This window comes from Alosa sapidissima, chromosome 13 (assembly GCF_018492685.1).
Source record: "Alosa sapidissima isolate fAloSap1 chromosome 13, fAloSap1.pri, whole genome shotgun sequence".
Classification (NCBI taxonomy): Eukaryota; Metazoa; Chordata; class Actinopteri; order Clupeiformes; family Clupeidae; genus Alosa; species Alosa sapidissima.
Window position 1 is genome coordinate 31,619,263 of NC_055969.1, and position 20,814 is coordinate 31,640,076.

The following is a 20,814-nucleotide window of genomic DNA, read 5'->3' on the forward strand; positions in this document are numbered from 1 at the left end:
ATCGTTCACATGAAATATCATAGTGGAATGTGTCAAATATTTTATCATAGAACCTTATATGAGGTTTTATTACACGGCTCAAGTTCTAGCGGTCATTATTTTCGACTAGAGGACCTCTGAAAAAAATAATGACCGCTGTCAATGGCAACGGAGTATGTGCTTCTAATCCAGGTCTTTCCTGTCACTCCGCAACTACTGGAACTTCATTCAAAAGTGAAAAGCTGTTGATCAGCTGTTCTGTGTTCTAAAGAATGTTTGATTCAAGTTCAGCGTGTGTTGTTGCGAACTATTTGTTTCTCAGCAAAAACCACGATGAACATAACAAATAGGCTATGTAGGCTAAATCCTCATATCGTGGGGAGTTTATTGTTTCGTTTTGCCAAATAGCCGTGTAATAAGCGGTATAACGTATAGAACGCCGGTCATTATTAGTTCAAATAGCATATGAACAACTCGCCATTGACTTCTGACCAGGTTTAGGTGGTGTATGATAGCGATTTTTAGACAACGCGCTAGGCCCCTCTCTAGGTTGTTAATTGCCCCACCCCTGGGCGCAATGCTTAAAAAATAAACGTGCAAAATACCGAATTAAACTTTCCGCGTGTGAATAACGAGTATTATGCCATGCGCTGGAGCCCAAAATACAGCCCCCAGAGCACAGACACACATTGGTCACGGTGACATAGGCTAAAGTTATTGTTTTTCCTGTTGCACAGTGTTTAACCTATTATGCTGTTGGAGTTCTTCATGAAAATAAATTGAAGAAGAAAATTGATACCCTTAATGGACTCTTTCTTGCTACTTTTGTTAGGTATGTGTTTCGGCATGTGTTTTGAGTAGCCTACATTGTATTGACACAGACTATTTCCTCTGGTAAGTAGGCCTACCGTAGATGACCTATGGTTCAATGGTTAAAGCACACTACAATCTGCCATATTGTTCTAAAGCTCGTGGTTCGATCCTTGATATTGCCCACCTGCTTTTGACTTTAAATAGGTCTAGGTTGTTTGATGTGAACAGCCTAGCATTTTGAATAGTTTGTCTGGTGGAGCAGTGGAAGTGTCACCGTCTTTTGCACTGAGAAATCCGGCGAGTTGTCACATAGATCTCCGTTTCTTGAGGTCACCGATTACTGTCAGTACGGAAAAAAAAACCTGAAAACAATCGGCTTTACATGCTCGAGTTGCTACAGCCAGCAGCTAATGCAGCCAGGCAGCTACAGCAGGTCACTCTGGGCTCATGTCCCTGAGCCCCCATGTACATACCCACAGTGTAGTGCTGTAGCTGCTGTGTTAGCTATTTATTTATAGTTAGTTAATAGTGGTTTTGGGTGCTCTGAAAAATAAACCAATATATATTTGATTAGTGAAAAGTTTTAGTTTTTGTTTTGTCTGCAGTCACAGTAAGTCATAAAAATTACAAAGTTGGATCGTGCCACAGTGGTTCAGCAACAACTACTGTACAGTAGCATTTGTAGAAACTAACCTCTGGAGGAGGAGGGCTCAGGGCTGGGTAGAGGGTCTTGAGAAAGTGCACACATTAACAACACATACACACACACACACACATACACACACGCACCACGTGCATACTTCACTAAGACCCCCATCTGAGTTTGAAACAACACATCAAGAGTGTTGTTTTGCCTGCTGCATTTTACCTTTACCTCACTTCCGAGGTGTAAAAAAAGACCACACATTTTCCATTTGTTTGAACCAATCACTGAACACCTGTCCTTTAATGGAAAAGTGTTTCAAGTGTTCAGCGGAAATCCGCATCAAAGACTCCTGCAGCAATCTGTACCCTCAGTCACAGCGATGGACATCTTAAGCATCACTCTCCATCTGTGTAAGTTATGGTGTTTTTTTATATTGTTCAGCTCTTTCAGTGAAAACACGCAACACCCCATATGTGACGGTTATGCTGTTGGTTTGGTTAGTGTTAATACTTTTCCTCATCTTTGTAGATATGATCTACATCTGTGTGGAAAGAATCTCTGGAGTTATTGAGAACCTGAGAGTCAGACAAGGACAAAACATCACCCTGTACTGTGAGTTTAAGGTAGAGAATACATTTGAAATAGGATGGCGCAGAAACTGTTCTCATGTGAATCAGCCACCACTCACACTAGAAGGCAAGTGGATCCCACCTCGCTTCACTCTCCTGTGGAACACCTCTTCTAATTCTGTTGATTTGATGATCGAGAACATCACTGAGCATGACCTGGGTCTTTATTACTGCCGCAATGCAAACACAAATCAAGAAAGAAAGATCGTAAAGATATTGTTAGAAGGTAAGCTATGATAAACGTATACTTATTCATTTCAAGCAAACCACTTTTGTGATTATGAAATCTGTGAATTAGTCTATCTTTTCATATCAGAAATGAGCCTATTCATTTATAGGTAGGATGTTTCCAGTTATGTTATACCGAGATTAACCAGTGAAGCTTTGTATTGCATTGTATCATGTAAGTTAGTACAGATCACAGGAGGACAGAGAGAGGAGGGAGAGAGAGAGAGAACAATAAAGCAGGAGGAGAGGGGAAACCTCCGCTACCAAAGAGCTGAACAACATCTACAGAGTTTTGTGTAGATTGAAATGGCTGATCTTTAATGCAATATCTACATATCTGAAGTGACTTTGAGCAAGGCACCTAACCCCTCACTGCTCCATGAGCACTGCTGTTGTTGCAGGCAGCTCACTGCGCCGGGATTAGTGTGTGCTTCACCTCACTGTGTGTTGACTGTATGCTGAGTGTGTTTCACTAATTCACGGATTGGGTTAAATGCAGAGACCAAATTTCCCTCAAGGGATCAAAAGAGTATATATACTTATACTATATACATAGCCCATTATCAGCAATCATTCAATGTTCCAAAGGCACATTCTGTTTACTAATAATATATCATTTTAGAAGGCTAACTGAGAAAACATTGGAGGACCCTTTTGCAATTATGTAAGCACACAATGTAATCTGAAAACTGCTGCTCTAAAAACAATGCAATTGATCTCATCTGGTATTCTGCCTATAATGGACTGGAATGGACATTTCTAAGTAAATGTGTATGTATATATATATATATATATATATATATAAAATATTTCAAGGTAAGCAAGATCACTGTGAATCAGTTTTGTTTTTAGTTTTGGTTGATAACACTGTGTTTTCTCTAGACCTCCTCCCCACTCCCCAGCCCACTGGTCCTCCTCCAGATCATGATCAGTGCTGGATACTGCTGGTCAGTCTGTGTCCTGTTTGTGTTTTTCTCTGCCTCATCTCCTCCACCTGTGTGTACTGCTTCAGCCGTGAAAAAGGTAAAGTCTCTTTAACATACATCATTCAACCCCACACTCTCTATTGAATTAAGCTGATCTGTTATGAATACTCTTTTCTTTTTTAACTCCTACATCTTATGAAAAGAATCCATGAATAGGAAGACCTATCAGACTGTAATGGGCATTGAGGACACCACAACCACAGTGGTCATCTACAGGAACATGGAGTAACGCGGTCCTGTGGATGCAGAGTCGTGCTGCTGGACACTCAATCAGTGCCTGATTAAGATCTAATGTTACTATTAGGGATAACATAATAAGATGTTCATTTTGTATCTGCATGTACTGGTTTTTTAATTTTACTTTAATCTCTTCAAGGTTGGAACCTACATAGGCCCTATGTGTACATATTTTTGTTCTGCAGTGAACTGTCTACTGTGCATTGTAATCTGCATTAAGTTGCCTTAAAGATGGACTGACTTTCCCTTAGCTCTTTATAGCCTGCCTATTTCAAGCCTACATAAAAGTTATGAAAAGTGCATCATTCTCATCTCTGATGTACAAGACTGATAGCAATATCTAAACATATCCTAGGCTTACTTTTTCACTTGTGTAAGATGTTTCTAACGTTACGGATGATGTTTTAAAAAATATTTGGTTTAAAAGCATTAATGACCAATCAGCCACTTCAGCCTTGTTTCTGATTTGTATGAACTCTTGCTGAAAGCGTTGGTTATTAAGTGTGCTTGCTGAAAGCTTTGGTTATTATTGATGGCAGTCTGGAATGTTGACAGAATGGTCCAATTAGGCCAGATGGGGTAAATTTGTCAGATCATGTATTTCATTTTCAGTTCAACGGTCCAAGGAAGAACAATGGGAAACTTCAAAACAATGAATGAAGAGCTTGCATTTGAAAGAAAATATAATACATTTTCATTTTGGCTGCTTAATGAAAACAAACCAACTGCAGTTTGATTATGATTACATGCACAATTAAAAGGCATATTTTTTAATATTTGTAAGAGAGTTAAAGAACTGAGTTATCTGTTTCAAACTGTCCTTTCATGAATGTATCCTGTGTAAAGTATTCCCTTCTGAAGTACTGTATGTCTCCATGTGTGCATTGGCTATCTATTTGTCCTATTATCGTTCACATGAAATATCATAGTGGAATGTGTCAAATATTTTATCATAGAACCTTATATGAGGTTTTATTACAGGGCTCAAGTTCTAGCGGTCATTATTTTCGACTAGAGGACCTCTGAAAAAAATAATGACCGCTGTCAATGGCAACGGAGTATGTGCTTCTAATTCAGGTCTTCATTCAACTTCATTCAAAAGTGAAAAGCAGACTGTTGATCAGATGTTCTGTGTTCTAAAGAATGTTTGATTCAAGTTCAGCGTGTGTTGTTGCGAACTATTTGTTTCTCAGCAAAAACCACGATGAACGTAACAAATAGGCTATGTAGGCTAAATCCTCATATCGTGGGGAGTTTATTGTTTCGTTTTGCCAAGTAGCCGTGTAATAAGCGGTATAACGTATAGAACGCCGGTGATTATTAGGAAAATAAGTCCCTTCAGGACGGAACAAGCCCCCTCCGCTGCGTGTTGGGGTCCGGTTCGCCCTGTCGAGACTTATTTTCCCAATAATGACCGGCGTTCTATACATTATCCCTTACTTAACATATAGCCATGATAATTCTATATTCCTTAATGCATAACTGTGTCTTGTCCATGTGGTCTATTTCAGCAAATACTGCTCATCCACTTCAATTTTAGTATCCTATCCAGTTTTGCACTCAAAATAAACAAGATTTCATCCCATAACAGGAGCAGGAATTTATTTCAGCCAGTAACATATATCTCTACAATTTACGTTTCCGAGAATTCTACAGGGTCTGAGCTTTCAAAAGAGGTCAAGCTTTCGATGACGGGCCAAAGTTTGTGGGAACAGTGCCCTTGTACTGTAAGTGGATGATGTTAAATGCAGGCAAAAAGCTTAAAGGAACTTGATTTTTAATGAGGAGACACTCAAAAAATCCTTAATAGAAATGCATGGGGTTAGTAACGTCAATATGGCAGTTGTCTACACATATCCCGCCCTTTGGCCCTTCCACGGCCAAAAGTTGACATGTGAATACATCGTGCCAATAATGTGGTATGTTCAAGTCAAGTAAAGTTTATTTATATAGCGCAATTCATATACAGAGGTCATTCAATGTGCTTTACATAAACAAAAGCAAACAGTAATGACAAAAGTGTAATAGTGAAAGAATAGTTTAAAAGGTAAAGATCATAATAATAAAAAAAATGTTGTGAATACATCGTGCCAATCATGTTTTGTGATCTCGCCACTGGAGCAAGGTTGGTGCAGTGAAGCCTTGCATTCATGCAGTTCTGCCCAAAATAAATGCCCAATAAGTGCCCAAAATGCGTTGCGATTTGCAATATGTGGAGGGACTTGCCTAAAAAGACTTTGCTTATATATTTTAGACTATCACATCTCCTGAGGTGCCAAGGTACTTGCTTTTTTAAAAATGGCTGCCAACAGTCAATCAAATTCAGCTGCTTGTATGAAATAGGACACAAGTTGGCCACAAGGGGGCGATAAAATATCCACATTTTGCACAAAAAGAAAAATCTTCCCGCTTCATTGGAACTCAAACCCATGACTCACAACTTGTTCTGCATTTGTGATAAAGGAGTCAGTGTTTTGGATCTTTCCTCAAGTGTCGTGTTGTTGCAGTCTCCTTGAGGTCTCAACAATAATCTGGGTGTTTACTTTGTGTTTAAGGGGCTGAACCACCACGACAGCACCACAGCACTCACTGCTTCACTTCCTGTCTGTGGCCACATTCAGTTTGGTTCTGAGGCTAAACACTGTCGACCTCCAGGGCCTTTACTATTAGCTGTTTGATGGTGCAGTGGCCTGTGGTAAACACTATTACAGTACATGTATGAGGATGGATGCCTTCCCAAAATTTTGCTAGAAATAGAAACAAAATGGCATTTGGAAGAAACACCCAGGGCCCTATCATGACATTCTAAAGTGCATCGTCACTCGTCAAAAGTCTATTCAAATTTAGTAGGATGTCCAGTTCATATTGGGAGGGGTTTCGTTATCAAAAGTGGAGCGCATGGCGTAACAAGGTGTTCCTAGGTCTTTTAATCAGTCATATGGGTGTGTTTGGGGCGTAACATCATTTTAAACCAATGAGAATGACATCTGTCATTCCCTTTAACGGCGCAACGCGCGATATGTCAAATAAATGCATCGGTATTTTGGCATTCAACGGCGCATTTGAAGGAGGCTGCTTGCGAGACCCTATGGAATAGTCATTCTTAAACCATGCTTTACTAAAACCTAGCATAGCCTTGACGCATTTGCACTCGTCTATTATTTGAACTCATTGGCAAAGTGAAACTAACTTGACCAAGGAGTCAGTCAACGACAAGACAGTTATATGCCGTTACTTTCACTATTGACTGACAATGGGTTACCATCGAAAACATAGGCTGGAAAAAGCAACACTTACCCTAATGTTGCTCAAATGACTGAATAAAACAACATTTATCCTGCAGAGGAGTTGCTTATATCTCGTGACAGTGCATCTTCAGCTGTGCTCCATACGTGTCTCTCGCCTCTCCCCTAATCACTCTAATAGTCATTACCAATTTTCAAATGATGGTGAATAACTACTCATCATGAGATGTACAGTATTTCGTAATATCTTTATCTAATTATGTTTCCCATTGTAATCGTGCAATTTGTAATGCTTTGCATGGACGTGCGCTGGTGTGCGTTCATGAATGATAGAAGGATGGTGCGTGCACCTGCCAATATGACTGTTGACATTCTTAAAAATAGCATATGAACAACTCGCCATTGACTTCTGACCAGGTTTAGGTGGTGTATGATAGCGATTTTTAGACAACGCGCTAGGCCCCACCCCTGGGCGCAATGCTTAAAAAATAAACGTGCAAAATACCGAATTAAACTTTCCGCGTGTGAATAACGAGTATTACGCCATGCCCAAAATACAGCCCCCAGAGCACAGACACACATTGGTCACGGTGACATAGGCTAAAGTTATTGTTTTTCCTGTTGCACAGTGTTTAACCTATTATGCTGTTGGAGTTCTTCATGAAAATAAATTGAAGAAGAAAATTGATACCCTTAATGGACTCTTTCTTGCTACTTTTGTTAGGTATGTGTTTTGGCATGTGTTTTGAGTAGCCTACATTGTATTGACACAGACTATTTCCTCTGGTAAGTAGGCCTACCGTAGATGACCTATGGTTCAATGGTTAAAGCACACTACAATCTGCCATATTGTTCTGAAGCTCGTGGTTCGATCCTTGATATTGCCCACCTGCTTTTGACTTTAAATAGGTCTAGGTTGTTTGATGTGAACAGCCTAGCACTTAGAATAGTTTGTCTGGTGGAGCAGTGGAAGTGTCACCGTCTTTTGCACTGAGAAATCCGAGAGTTTTCACATAGATCTCCGTTTCTTGAGGTCACCGATTACTGTCAGTACGAAAAAAAAAAACCTGAAAACAATCGGCTTTACCTGCTCGAGTTGCTACAGCCAGCAGCTAATGCAGCCAGGCAGCTACAGCAGGTCACTCTGGGCTCATGTCCCTGAGCCCCCATGTACATGCCCACAGTGTAGTGCTGTGTTAGCTATTTATTTATAGTTAGTTAATAGTGGTTTTGGGTGCTCTGAAAAATAAACCAATATATATTTGATTAGTGAAAAGTTTTAGTTTTTGTTTTGTCTGCAGTCACAGTAAGTCATAAAAATTACAAAGTTGGATCGTGCCACAGTGGTTCAGCAACAACTACTGTACAGTAGCATTTGTAGAAACTAACCTCTGGAGGAGGAGGGCTCAGGGCTGGGTAGAGGGTCTTGAGAAAGTGCACACATTAACAACACATACACACACACACACACACACACATACACACATGCACCATGTGCATACTTTACTAAGACCCCCATCTGAGTTTGAAACAACACATCAAGACCATAACCTCTGGACCTCAAGACCATAACCTCTGGAGGAGGAGGGCTCAGGGCTGGGTAGAGGGTCTTGAGAAAGTGCACACATTAACAACACATACACACACACACACACACACGCACCATGTGCATACTTTACTAAGACCCCCATCTGTGTTGTTGTTTTGCCTGCTGCATTTTATTTTTTACCTTTACCTCACTTCCGAGGTGTAAAAAAAGACCACACATTTTCCATTTGTTTGAACCAATCACTGAACACCTGTCCTTTAATGGAAAAGTGTTTCAAGTGTTCAGCGGAAATCCGCATCAAAGACTCTTGCAGCAATCTGTACCCTCAGTCACAGCGATGGACATCTTAAGCATCACTCTCCATCTGTGTAAGTTATGGTATTTTTTATATTGTTCAGCTCTTTCAGTGAAAGCACGTAACACCCCATATGTGACGGTTATGCTGTTGGTTTGGTTAGTGTTAATACTTTTCCTCATCTTTGTAGATATGATCTACATCTGTGTGGAAAGAATCTCTGGAGTTATTGAGAACCTGAGAGTCAGACAAGGACAAAACATCACCCTGTACTGTGAGTTTAAGGTAGAGAATAAATTTGAAATAGGATGGCGCAGAAACTGTTCTCATGTGAATCAGCCACCACTCACACTAGAAGGCAAGTGGATCCCACCTCGTTTCACTCTCCTGTGGAACACCTCTTCTAATTCTGTTGATTTGATGATCGAGAACATCACTGAGCATGACCTGGGTCTTTATTACTGCCGCAATGCAAACACAAATCAAGAAAGCAAGATCGTAAAGATATTGTTAGAAGGTAAGCTATGATAAACATATACTTATTGATTTCAAGCAAACCACTTCTGTGATTATGAAATCTTTGTATTGCATTGTATCATGTAAGTTAGTACAGCTCACAGGAGGACAGAGAGAGGAGGGAGAGAGAGAGAGAACAATAAAGCAGAAGGAGAGGGGAAACCTCCGCTACCAAAGAGCTGAACAACATCTACAGAGTTTTGTGTGTATGCTCACAAGCGTGTGTGTGTGTGTGTGTGTGTGTGTCCACCTTTAGAGCCCCCACCCAGTCCTCAGCCCTCTTGCCCTCCTTCTCCTGACTGTGGTCAGTGCTGGATGCTGCTAATCGTTCTGTGTCCAGTGTGTTCACTCATTTCTGCCCTCATCTCCTCCATCTGCACATACTACTTCTTCCACAACAAAGGTGAAACCTCTCATGTCCACAATGTCGTCAGCTTGCATGCATTCTTTTACATTTCCTTTCTTCCTCAAAAGTGGTAAAGCTCCTTGCCCTTGTGTCAGTCCATTCTTTACATCTATCTATGTTATTTATTACAAATATATTATATTTTACTTTAGTTTGCAATGAAGACTTTGAATTGATTATATTTTCCATATTTCTTTCATTAACAGAACCAAAGAAGATGGAGTTCTACCCAAGCACCACCAACAGGAAAGACAGAAGTAGAAAACAGGTGATACTTTCTGAGAACATTGAATTACCTTAATAGATACAGAAATTATGTATTACCGTATTTTCTGGACTATAAGTCGCTCCGGAGTATAAGTCACATCAGTCAAAAATGTGTCATGAAGGGTAAAAAAACATATATTAGTCGCACTGGACTATAAGTTGCATTTATTTACAAATGTATTTAATAAAGTCCAAGACCAAGAACGGACAGAGACTATGTAACTGGACACATAGAGGCCAAAAAGATTGAGAATTCTAGCGGGAATGTTAATGAAGACGATGGAGTGAATGAGAGTGAAGCTGAGGCCAGCCGGGCAATAACAAAGGCGGCCAATGAGGAGGGCCCGACGGTAATTGTTAAGCAATTTACAAAATATTCACTGAACGCTGATGCTGATGTGGTACATGAAAATGTAGCTAGAAATGTGGAGAATGCAATGCAATCAAGCATTTTGGGCGATGTGGAGGCACAAGCCGGCAGCAGAGCAAATGCTCGGAAGGCTACCTCTGAGAGCAAGAGAGAAAAAAAGATGCTCGTTTTAAAGAACGAGAAAGAAGAAGGAGTGAATGGCGGTGAAGTTGAGGTGAGCGTTTTAGAATATCTCTATTCCACAAGCCTAGAGCGCCCTCTCGCGGCTGTAGACGGTAATGTTTACTCGTTGGTTCATGACAGTAAGTATGTATTAACATTTAAAAACCAGTTAAATTATATATATATTTTGATATATAAGTCGCACCTGACTATGACTACTAAATCGCAGGACCAGCCAAACTAGACTAAGAAAAGTGTGACTTATAGTCCGGAAATATATATTATAGCGCTGAAGAGGTCTTTCTGACTTCTCCACCGTGTGAAACATGCATTGAGTGATATCTAACAAGTACAAGTCAGTTCCATGTTAATCTGTGAACTAATGTATTCAACACTGTGTATTTATACAAATGTTTTGTTATGTTTACTGAGGAAAGAAGCAGAGAAATTGACATTAAACAATGTTGCATCGGCATCCTTGCTATAATAACTAATCTGTGCTGTGTGTTTTTCTGCATCTGTAAGGATGGGGACCTGTGCTATGCTTCACTGGACTTTCCTCCTGGAGGACACAAACCAAGACCCAAGAAAAAGACACGGCAAAACAATGACCTTAGCACCTACTCAGACATCAGAACTGGCACAGAGTTACGGTAGCAATGATGAGTAAGTGAAAGGCCATTAGAGACATTACTTTATGGGGGGGCATATCGGTGGAACTGTCTCATTTCTGTAACTTTCCACGAAATGTGTGTCATAATACAAAAGAAATATAAACTGTATGTATACAGTGCACAAAGAAAGGCTTTGACTATTTTAAATCAGAAAAATATATTATGTGAATTCAGCCTAATGTGATTTATATTAATACTGAGGCATTGCACAACAGCATATCAGTATGTTGTTATTTGTATGGAAGTGTACTTTAAACTGTACAGCTCTGTCAAGTCCTTTTGACTGGGAGACAATTTATTGTCTAAAATAAATAGCTTTTGCTAACCAGCTTTTGTGCTGTTTTGAGTGAGAAGTGCACAGTGAAGAGTACACAGGAAATGAGGGGGAGAGAGATGGGAGGTGGGTTCAGGAACTGACCTCAGGTCAGACTCAAACCTGCATACTGGTCACAAGTGGTACACTGACTCCAGTGGCACTCCTTTGATGGTAACCTCTGTAGAGTGGTGTGCTATGACTCCAGTGGCACTCCTTTGATGGTAACCTCTGTAGAGTGGTTTGGACAAGGCATATTATCAGTGGGTAACATCTCCAACCCATATGTCAGATGCATGAGGACAGCAGGAATCCGTATAGTAATATCCGAATAGTACAGTAGCATATGGCTAGACAGATTGTTTGTCAAATAAAAGCAGACAATGGAAATTTTAAGGGACTTTGAAATGACCACTGGGCAAATCTGAACAAAGACACAAACCATTCCTCTGATCACCACCCCCCTTCACATTACCAGTTTGAGTCAGAGGAGTTTGAAGGCTTTTCCACCCACACCTCAACGTGTGATCACAGATCACAGTCTTTCACCTTTATATTCTGACACCTGCATCCTTCTTATGTAAGACATTTCCTGACACTCGTTAATCAATCACTTAACACTAAATGGGTGTGTAAATCCTCTGCTCAGTCATTAGTTTTTTGACACAGTGAAACATGAAATTTTCCTCTCTTATCTGAGCTAGGAATTTCTGGGGAAACCCTTATCATGACTGCCGCTAGTGCTAACTTTTTGGTCAATGATACCCAAGACACCCAAACACTGTGGCACAAGGAACTTGGTGGGCATATGTAGCCCCACAAGACTTTTAGGGAAAATAAGCGTTTTGTTCCCGGGATACATGCCATGTTTCATGTGGCAATGTTGGAATTCCGTTCATGTGGGGCCATACAATAAATTAATTTGTATGTTTACATTTAGTGACTGTACACCCATCGGCCTGTAGGTGGTGGTGTTGAGCGAAGGGTTTCCAGTAGGGGATGTTGAAAAAGTGAGATGTTGATGTTGAAATGTACTTAGAAATATGGTTGTATTTTAATATATATTTTGTACAAAACAAATGAAAGCTTCATTGGAACTCAACTCATGGCTCACAACTTGTTCTGCATTTGTGATAAAGGAGTCAGTGTTTTGGTTCTCTCCTCAAGTGTCGTGTTGTTGCAGTCCCCTTGAGCGCTCAACAATAATCTGGGTGTTTACTTTACTTCCTGTCTGTGGCCACATTCACAGCTTTGTTTGTGAGGCAAAACACTAGGCCTCCAGGGCCTTTACTATTAGCTGTTTGATGGTGCAGTGGCTAGTGGTAAACACAATTACATGTATGAGGATGGATGCCTTCACAACATTTAGCCAGAACTACTCACCAAAGTAAAGTTATAAAATGGTACGACACACAAAGAACACAGGCATAGACACACACAGACATTTGTTGATGGTGTCATACTCTAAGGAAAGCTCACAAAGATATTGTTTTTCCTGTTGCACAGTGTTTAGCAATGAAAAGAAACTGAAGAGGAAAATGTATACTCTTACTACTGGACTCTTTCTTGCTACTTTGGTTTATTCTAATAGGCATGTGTTTTGGCTTGTGTTTTGAGTATATTGTATTGAAACAGACTATTTCCTCTGGTAAATAGGCCTAGGCTAGATGACCAATGTTTCAGTGGTTAAAACCGGCTACAATCTGACATATTGGAAGCTTGTGGTTTGATCCCTGATGTTACCCTCTTGCTTTTGACTTAATAGGTTAGTGTGAACAGCCTAGCATTTGTGTGGTGGAGCAGCAGAAGTGTCACTGCCTTTTGCCCTGATTAAGCTGGGCTTGATTTCCGGAGTTATTATTGGGGGGGCCTAGCACCGAAGGTGCAGGACCCCATTGTGTTTCTACTGTATTCTTATACTTTCTTCTGCCATGGGAGTCTATGGCAGCCCATAGAACCTTTGTGAAAAGTTATAAAATTTGGCACACTGATTGGGGACAGTCCCATGATTCATTTCACCAAGTTTCATGTGTGCCCCTCAAGTGTTCTAGCGCCACCAATGGGTCAAATTTGGCATTACATCCATTTTTTTATTATTTTTTTTATTTTTTATTTTAAGTATATTTTTTGGCCTTTTATGCCTTTATTTCACAGGATAGTAGAGAATGACAGGAAGTGAGTGGGAGAGAGAGTTGGGGTGGGATCCGGAAAGGACCACGGGGCGGGAATCGAACCCGGGTCACCGCGTACGGTGCAGGTGCCCCAGCCAGTTGCGCCACGGCTGGGACCTGGCATTACATCCATACGCTTAACGTTTGAACCGTAGGCCAGATTTTGAACATTGAGGTATATTTGGAATCGGCGAAGCCGCCAAACAGGAAGTGAGCTCATATCTCAGCAACGCTTTGATGTATGTAGTCCAAATTTGGTACAGGGACCTGGTAACTGATTGTGAGGACATACCAAGAAATTAACATCATTTGGCCTCTTGGGGCGCTGCAAAGCAGGAAGTGAGCTAATATCTCAGCAACACTTTGATGTCCGAAGTCCGAATTTGGTACAGTGACTTTGTAGTTGTTTATGAGGTTGCACGAGTAAAGTGGTGTAATTTGGCCTCTAGGAGCACTGTTATAAAGAAAGTGAGCTCATATCTCAGCAACACTTTGATGTACTAAAGTCAAACTTGGTACAGGGACTTGGTACATTGATTGTGAAAATACACACAAAGTTGGCGTAATTTGGCCTCTAGGTGCGCTGTAATAAAGTAAATGAGCTGATATCTCAGCCATTCTTTATCCAATTGTCATGAAAGTTGCTGTGAGTGCTTGCTCATGCCATGGCAACGCCATTCCTGCTAGTGTACTGCTAGGCAACCAAATTGGTGCTTGCAGCTATATTTTATTTATTTATTTATTTTGCCAGTGGTATAAGGTGCTCTCAAAATAAACCAAAATATGTTTTGTAATCACTTTAAATAAAGTAAAAGAGTTTTTGTTTTTGTCAGAAGTCACATTAAGTCATACCAAGTGTATTTGTGAAATACTGCTCCGGCAAGCAAAGTCAATGTGCCTGTGACTACTGAATTACCAATATCAGTGGTTCAGTACCCAGTGAGTGGACATATCAAAGCTGTAGAAGACCATTTGCTGCATGAATAAATGGAAGGTCGCATAAAGACAGCCAACGCGTGCTGTGTTGATGTAGATATAATAACTGTATTCAGACATATAATTAAAGTTACAATTGACTGGTATTTAGTACACGCTTTTTATCTGAATTGAAAGTCTCACAATAACAGGTTTGGGCACTGAACCCGAGTAGACAGCTTGACGGGTGCTGATATTACCACTGTTCCAACACACTCTGCACATTTTACCCTATTAATTACAATAACAACACATCACTTAAATATGCATGAGAAGGTGACTTAGACCAGACCAGGCATGGAGCCTTCAACAACCCAGCAAGCAAATGCCTTCCAGGAGTTGGGGGAAGAATTCTGAAGGCAGAATTCAGTCCCTGTGCCAATGGAGGTTCCTGTGCCAGTTCCCGCTCTCGCTCCAGCTCCTGTTCCGGTCAACGCTCCAGCGCAAACTCCCAATCCCGCACCACAGTTTCCTCAGCTCATCCATGCTGCTCCGGTTGCCAACCCAGCGACCTACTCCGGGTCTCCAGAAAGCTGTAAGGGATTTCTTCTCCAATGTTCACTGATGTTTGAGATGCAGCCAGCTCGGTATCCCACCGAGAAGTCCAAGATAGCCTACATCATCTCCCACTTCAGCACTTCAGTGGGCCGAGACCATCTGGAATACCCCAGGCCCAGTTACCACTACCGCTCAGCGCTTCATGGACCACTTCAAAGAAGTCTTCAGTCTTCCTGATGGTGATTCGTCCCTGCAGGCCCGACTGTACACCCTTCGACAGGGAAGACAGCCCATTACTGAGTATGCCCTGCAGTTCAGAACACTGGCCGCAGCAAGCGGATGGAACGAAGTGGCCCTCATCACAGTGTTCCGACAAGGCCTGAATCCATCCCTGCGCCTCCATCTGGCTGCGTAAGATGACACCATTGGTATTGAGCGGTTCATCCAACCCGCAATTCGAGTCTCCCATAAGAGAGAGAGCTGCTTTCTGGGTCCTGGAAGGTCCGCCATCGCCATTGCGCCGTCCGTGAACAGCCCGGAGCAATCAGAAGAAGCCATGGAGGTGGATACCATTCAACTGTCCCCCACAGAGAGACGCCGGCGCATGGAGAACCAGCTCTGCCTCTACTGTGGAGAGAAGGGTCACATGATCTCACGCTGTCCAACTAGACCTCCAAGACCCATGGTGAGCGCAGTCTCTTCTCCTGGCATTCATTTAAAGCCGTTGATGATCTCTGCCCAGCTTTGCATGTCCGACTTAACCCACCTTGTTCGTGCCCTCCTCGATTCTGGCTCAGCGGGGAACTTCATCTCCGGCGCACTCTGCAACCAGCTCCAGATCCCTTGGGTCCAATGCTCCACCTCCTTCACCGTGCAATCAGTAATGGGAAAACCTCTCTCTACCAGGCAAGTGACCTCACAGACATCCTCCCTCCAACTTAGGCTAGGGGCCTTGCATGTCAAAGACATCTGCTTTCATGTCCTAGAGGAATCCCAGATTGATCTAGTGTTAGGGAGACCATGGCTGATTGTACATGCCCCCATAGTGTCCTAGGCCTCCGGTGAGATCCTGCGCTGGGGTGAAGCCTGCCAAGACCGCTGCTTTCCGCAGCTCCCTCTCACTAGAGTAGTCCCTCTATGTGCAATGTCAGTGGAAAGCCCAAATCAAAACCACCAAGTCCAGATCCCCTCTCACTACTCTGGATTCCAAGATGTGTTCAGCCCACAACGTGCCACTGCGCTCCCCCACATCGTCCCTGGGACTGTGCAATAGATCTTATCCCCAGACAACCCCTGCCAAACGGAAAAATCTACCCACTCTCTCTCCCAGAGCAGGCAGCCATGGAAACCTACATCGAGGAGTCACTGCGCCAAGGCTACATTCAACCTTCAAAGTCCCCAGCTGCCTCGGCATTCTTTTTAATTTCAAAAAAGGATGGAGGTCTACGGCCCTGTGTGGACTACAGAATCCTGAACAAGGCCACCGTCAAGTTCCGCTATCCTCTACCCTTGGTGCCGGCTGCCTTGGAGTCCCTCCAAGGATCCACAATCTTCTCCAAATTAGATCTCAGGAGTGCCTATAACCTAGTGCGCATCCGAAAGGGAGACGAGTGGAAAACGGCATTTGTTACACCCACTGGCCACTACGAGTACAAGGTAATGCCATATGGCCTAGCCAATCCGCCATCCGTGTTCTAAGGTTTCATGAATGAAATATTCAGAGATTTCCTCCACAAATTTGTGATCGTGTACACCACCCAGTTCTTAGGCTACAACATCCACTCCCAGGGAGTAAGCATGGATAAAGACAAGGTCCGAGCGGTCCAATCCTGGCCTCAACCGGAAACAATCAAGCAGCTCCAGAGATTCCTTGGATTCGCCAACTTCTACAGACTGTTCATTCACAACTTCAGCCAACTAGCTACTCCGCTCACTTCCCTCTTACGCAACAAGCCCAAACGCCTGATATGGAACCCCGCCGCTACACACGCCTTCCTCCATCTCCAGAATGCCTTCACAACCGCTCCTCTGCTGTGCCACCCAGATCCGGAACTTCCATTCACAGTAGAAGTGGATGCCTCAACTACTGGGATGGGAGCCGTCCTATCACAACCACATGGTGAGCCGCCCCGTCTCCATCCCTGTGCATTCTTTTCAAAGAAGATGAGTCCTGCTGAGAGCAATTACGATATCGGAAATGGAGAACTCTTGGCCATCAAGCTGGCACTGGAGGAGTGGCGCCACTGGCTCGAAGGAGCAAAGTTCCCCTTCACTGTGCTCACCGATCACAAAAACCTGCAATACCTATGTGAAGCCAAGAGGTTAAACCCCCGCCAGGCCAGATGGGCTCTCTTCTTCACTAGATTCCAATTCACCATCCGATATCGCCCCGGCACTCTCAATGGTCGTGCAGACGCTCTTTCCCGTGTTCACTCTCCAGCAAATGCACCAAAAGAACCAGAGAAAATCCTGCCACCCAGTGCAGTAGTGAGCCCCATCCAGTGGACCCTGGATGAAGAAATCCGTGAAGCCTCAGTATCCGACCTGGTACCAACCAAACACTCCTGCCAACCGGACCTATGTTCTGCAAACTATCCGGCCTTCCCTCCTCACCTCTGCACACTTCATACCAGGCACCGGACATCCCGGCGTAAGCGCTGCACTGACCCGCACTGACAGATACTGGTGGCCTGGTATGTCAAGAGATGTCCAACAGTTTGTTCGCAGCTGTGCTGATTGCGCCATGGCAAAGACCCCTCGTCACCTGCCGACAGGGAAACTAGTTCCTCTGCCAATTCCACACAGACCCTGGACACATCATGGCATAGATTATGCCACTGACCTGCCTTTCTCCAATGGCCACACAAGCATCCTTGTGGTGGTAGACTGCTTCTCAAAGGCATGTAAATTGATCCCCATGAAAGAGTCCCAACAGCACAGGAGACAGCTGAAGCCCTCTTCACTCAGGTCTTCCAGGACTTTGGATTGCCAGAGGACATTGTTTCGGATCGAGGCCCCCAGTTCATATCCAGGTTTTGGCGTGCTTTCCTTCGTCTACTGGGGGTGACTGTGAGTTTGTCATCCGGCTACCATCCCCAGACCAACGGACAAACCGAGCAGAAAATACAAGAGGTATGTCGCTGTCTCCACACATACTGCCAGCGCCACCCCACAAGCTGGAGTCAATTCCTCCCCTGGGCAGAATATGCACAGAATTCCCTCCGGCAACCCTCCACAGGATTGACACCATTCCAGTGTGTGCTCGGCCATCAAACGCCCATGTCTCCATGGTCAGGGGAATCCTCGGAAGTCCCTGCAGTCAACCAGTGGTTCAGAGAGAGTGAGAGAGTGTGGGCCCGAGCCCACCGTCAACTGCAAAGGGCTCGGGCCCACACTCTCTTACTGGGCTCGGGCCCACACTCTCACCGCCGCCACTGTGCTGACGCCCGCCGAACACAGGCCCCTGTCTACATCGTGGGGCAGAAGGTGTGGCTCTCCACACGGGACCTTCGGATGCGGCACTCCTGCAAGAAACTCAGACCTAAATATATAGGCCCCTTCGTAATCTCCCACCAGATCAACCCTGTTACTTACCGTCTCCAACTCCCACCTCAGTATAAGATTCACCCAGTGTTTCATGTGTCTCTGTTGAAACCATGTTATTCACCTGACTCTTTGTCCTCCACAGATCCTGGGGTTGCTGTGCCTCCTCCATCGACACTCCTCCTGGACGAGGGTCCCATCTATGCTGTCCGCCAGATTCTTAAATCCCGGCGCCACGGAGGTCGCCTCGAGTACCTGGTTGACTGGGACGGGTATGGGCCAGAAGAACGCTCCTGGGTTCGTCGCCATGACATTTTGGACCCCGCCCTGCTCTAAGAATTCCATAGTGCTCACCCCAGTCAACCTGCGCCGCGTCCCTGTGGTCGGCCACCTCGCCGGGCACCCTCGTCCATGGAGATGGTGGCTGGGGGGGGGTACCGTCACGACTCCACGAAACCCCTTACTCACCTCATCACAGCAACCACAACAGCAATCATCAATCAGATCCAATTCCCCTGTTTTCTAATTGGTTCTGATAGTATATTTTTACTACCATATTTCTCTTAAGACTCAATCAGGACGATGCAAGATCAGGATCCAGGCTTTATTCTTTTCAATGAGGGGCCAGTGGCCCTCAAGGGGGAGAAGTACATGTTTGTTTCACCCCATCATGGATTTCACCAGATTCTCTGACTATACAGAAACAGTCTACCATATTTAAAGTTACACACATAGAGAAGGAGTGACGTCTAGGTCCAACCCAGTTTGAATATGCAATAGAAAGGGAGGATGAGGATTAGGCCTTCATCAGATCTGGTCAGCTTCTATTGTCTTTTAATTAAAACTACCCCCTTTCCTGGAAAGTCCTTCAGAGGCCTGGACACATGCTGTTCTACAAACATTAACATTTCACACCTGGTGATGGGCAAAAGGCTATAGACAGGCAAAAGACAGGCTTTCATTGAATTCAAGGATAATGCGTGTTGGTTTTTGTTTACTGAAATCTCCTTGGTTTTGAATGTGCGGAGAGAATTAAAAGACCTTCAACTTCACAATACTTACCTGCCTCCGATCTCCTCCTGTGTCTGACGTAACAATTTCTAACTGGAAGACTTTTTAGGAGAAGAGAACCCAGCAAACAGATGGCGTTAACCACTGCAAAGATATGTACTGCTCTTTACTCTTACATTTATTGAAAAATGTTTGATAGAAAAAATTAATTATTATAAATGTAGGCTTAATACTGTTTTATTTGCAGAATGATCACTACAGAAATTAGGTTATTGCTCACGGCAATGACAAAGTTGCATCGTCTAGAAACTAACTCCTAGAGGGGGAGGGCTCAGGGCTGGGTAGAGGGTCCTGAGAAAGTGCACACATTAACACACACACACACACTTGCCCCATGTGCATACTTGTCAATAACACATACATCTGAGTTTGAAACAACACATCAAGAGTGTTGTTTTGCCTGCAGCGTTTTACCTTTTAACTTTACCCCACTTCCGAGGTGTAAAAAAAGACCACACATTTTCCATTTGTTTTGGCCAATCACTGAGCACCTGTCCTTTAATGGAAAAATGTGTTCAGCGGAAATCCGCATCAAAGACTCCTGCAGCAATCTGTACCCTCAGACACAGCAATGGCCATCTTAAGCATCACTCTCCATCTGTGTAAGTTATGGTGTTTTTTTTATATTGCTCAGCTCTTTCGGTGAAAACATGTAACACATGTTACACACCCTATATTTTGCAATGTTGGTTTGGTTAGTGTTGATATTTTTCCTCATCTTTTTAGGCATTATCTACATCTGTGTGGAAAGAATCTCTGGAGTTTCTGAGGACCTGAAGGTCAGACAAGGACAAAACATCACCCTGTACTGTAACTTTAAGGTAGAGAATGAATGGGAAATAGAATGGCATAGAAATTGTTCTCATGAGAATCAGCCACCACTCAAGCTGGAAAGCAAGTGGAACCCACCTCGCTTCACTCTGCAAAGGAACACCTCTTCTAATTCTGTTGATTTGATGATCGAGAACATCACTGAGCATGACCTGGGTCTTTATTACTGCCACAATGTAAACACAAAACAAAGAGGAAAGATCATGAAGCTATTGTTAGAAGGTAAGCTATGATAAACTCATACTTCATGATTTCAAGCAAATCACATATGTGCTTATGAAATCTGTGAATTTGAAATTGAAATGAATCTTTTCATATCAGAAATGAGCCTATTCATTTATGCGTAGGATGTTTCCAGTTATGTTATACCGAGTTATACCGTTTAACCAGTGAAGCTTTGTATTGCATTG

The 20,814-nt window shown here is 43.2% G+C and overlaps 1 protein-coding gene across 1 annotated transcript; it reads left to right on the plus strand.

The window, feature by feature from the left end:
* The first annotated feature begins 1,783 nt into the window (after positions 1–1,783).
* On the plus strand, positions 1,784–18,699 carry LOC121680961. The gene is made up of 6 exons (XM_042060552.1): positions 1,784–1,848; positions 1,967–2,293; positions 9,380–9,526; positions 9,736–9,797; positions 10,854–10,994; positions 18,648–18,699. Exons 1-5 carry the CDS (start codon positions 1,818–1,820, stop codon positions 10,983–10,985), a joined length of 699 nt encoding a protein of 232 aa, XP_041916486.1. The 5' UTR covers positions 1,784–1,817; the 3' UTR covers positions 10,986–10,994; positions 18,648–18,699.
* Positions 18,700–20,814: the final 2,115 nt, after the last annotated feature.

Coding starts and splice junctions, on each gene's coding strand:
- LOC121680961 (XM_042060552.1), top strand. CDS start 1,818: ATGGACATCTTAAGCATCACTCTCCATCTGT. Junction 2,294..9,379: donor CGTAAAGATATTGTTAGAAG/GTAAGCTATGAT, acceptor GTCCACCTTTAG/AGCCCCCACCCAGTCCTCAG. Junction 9,527..9,735: donor CTACTTCTTCCACAACAAAG/GTGAAACCTCTC, acceptor TTTCATTAACAG/AACCAAAGAAGATGGAGTTC.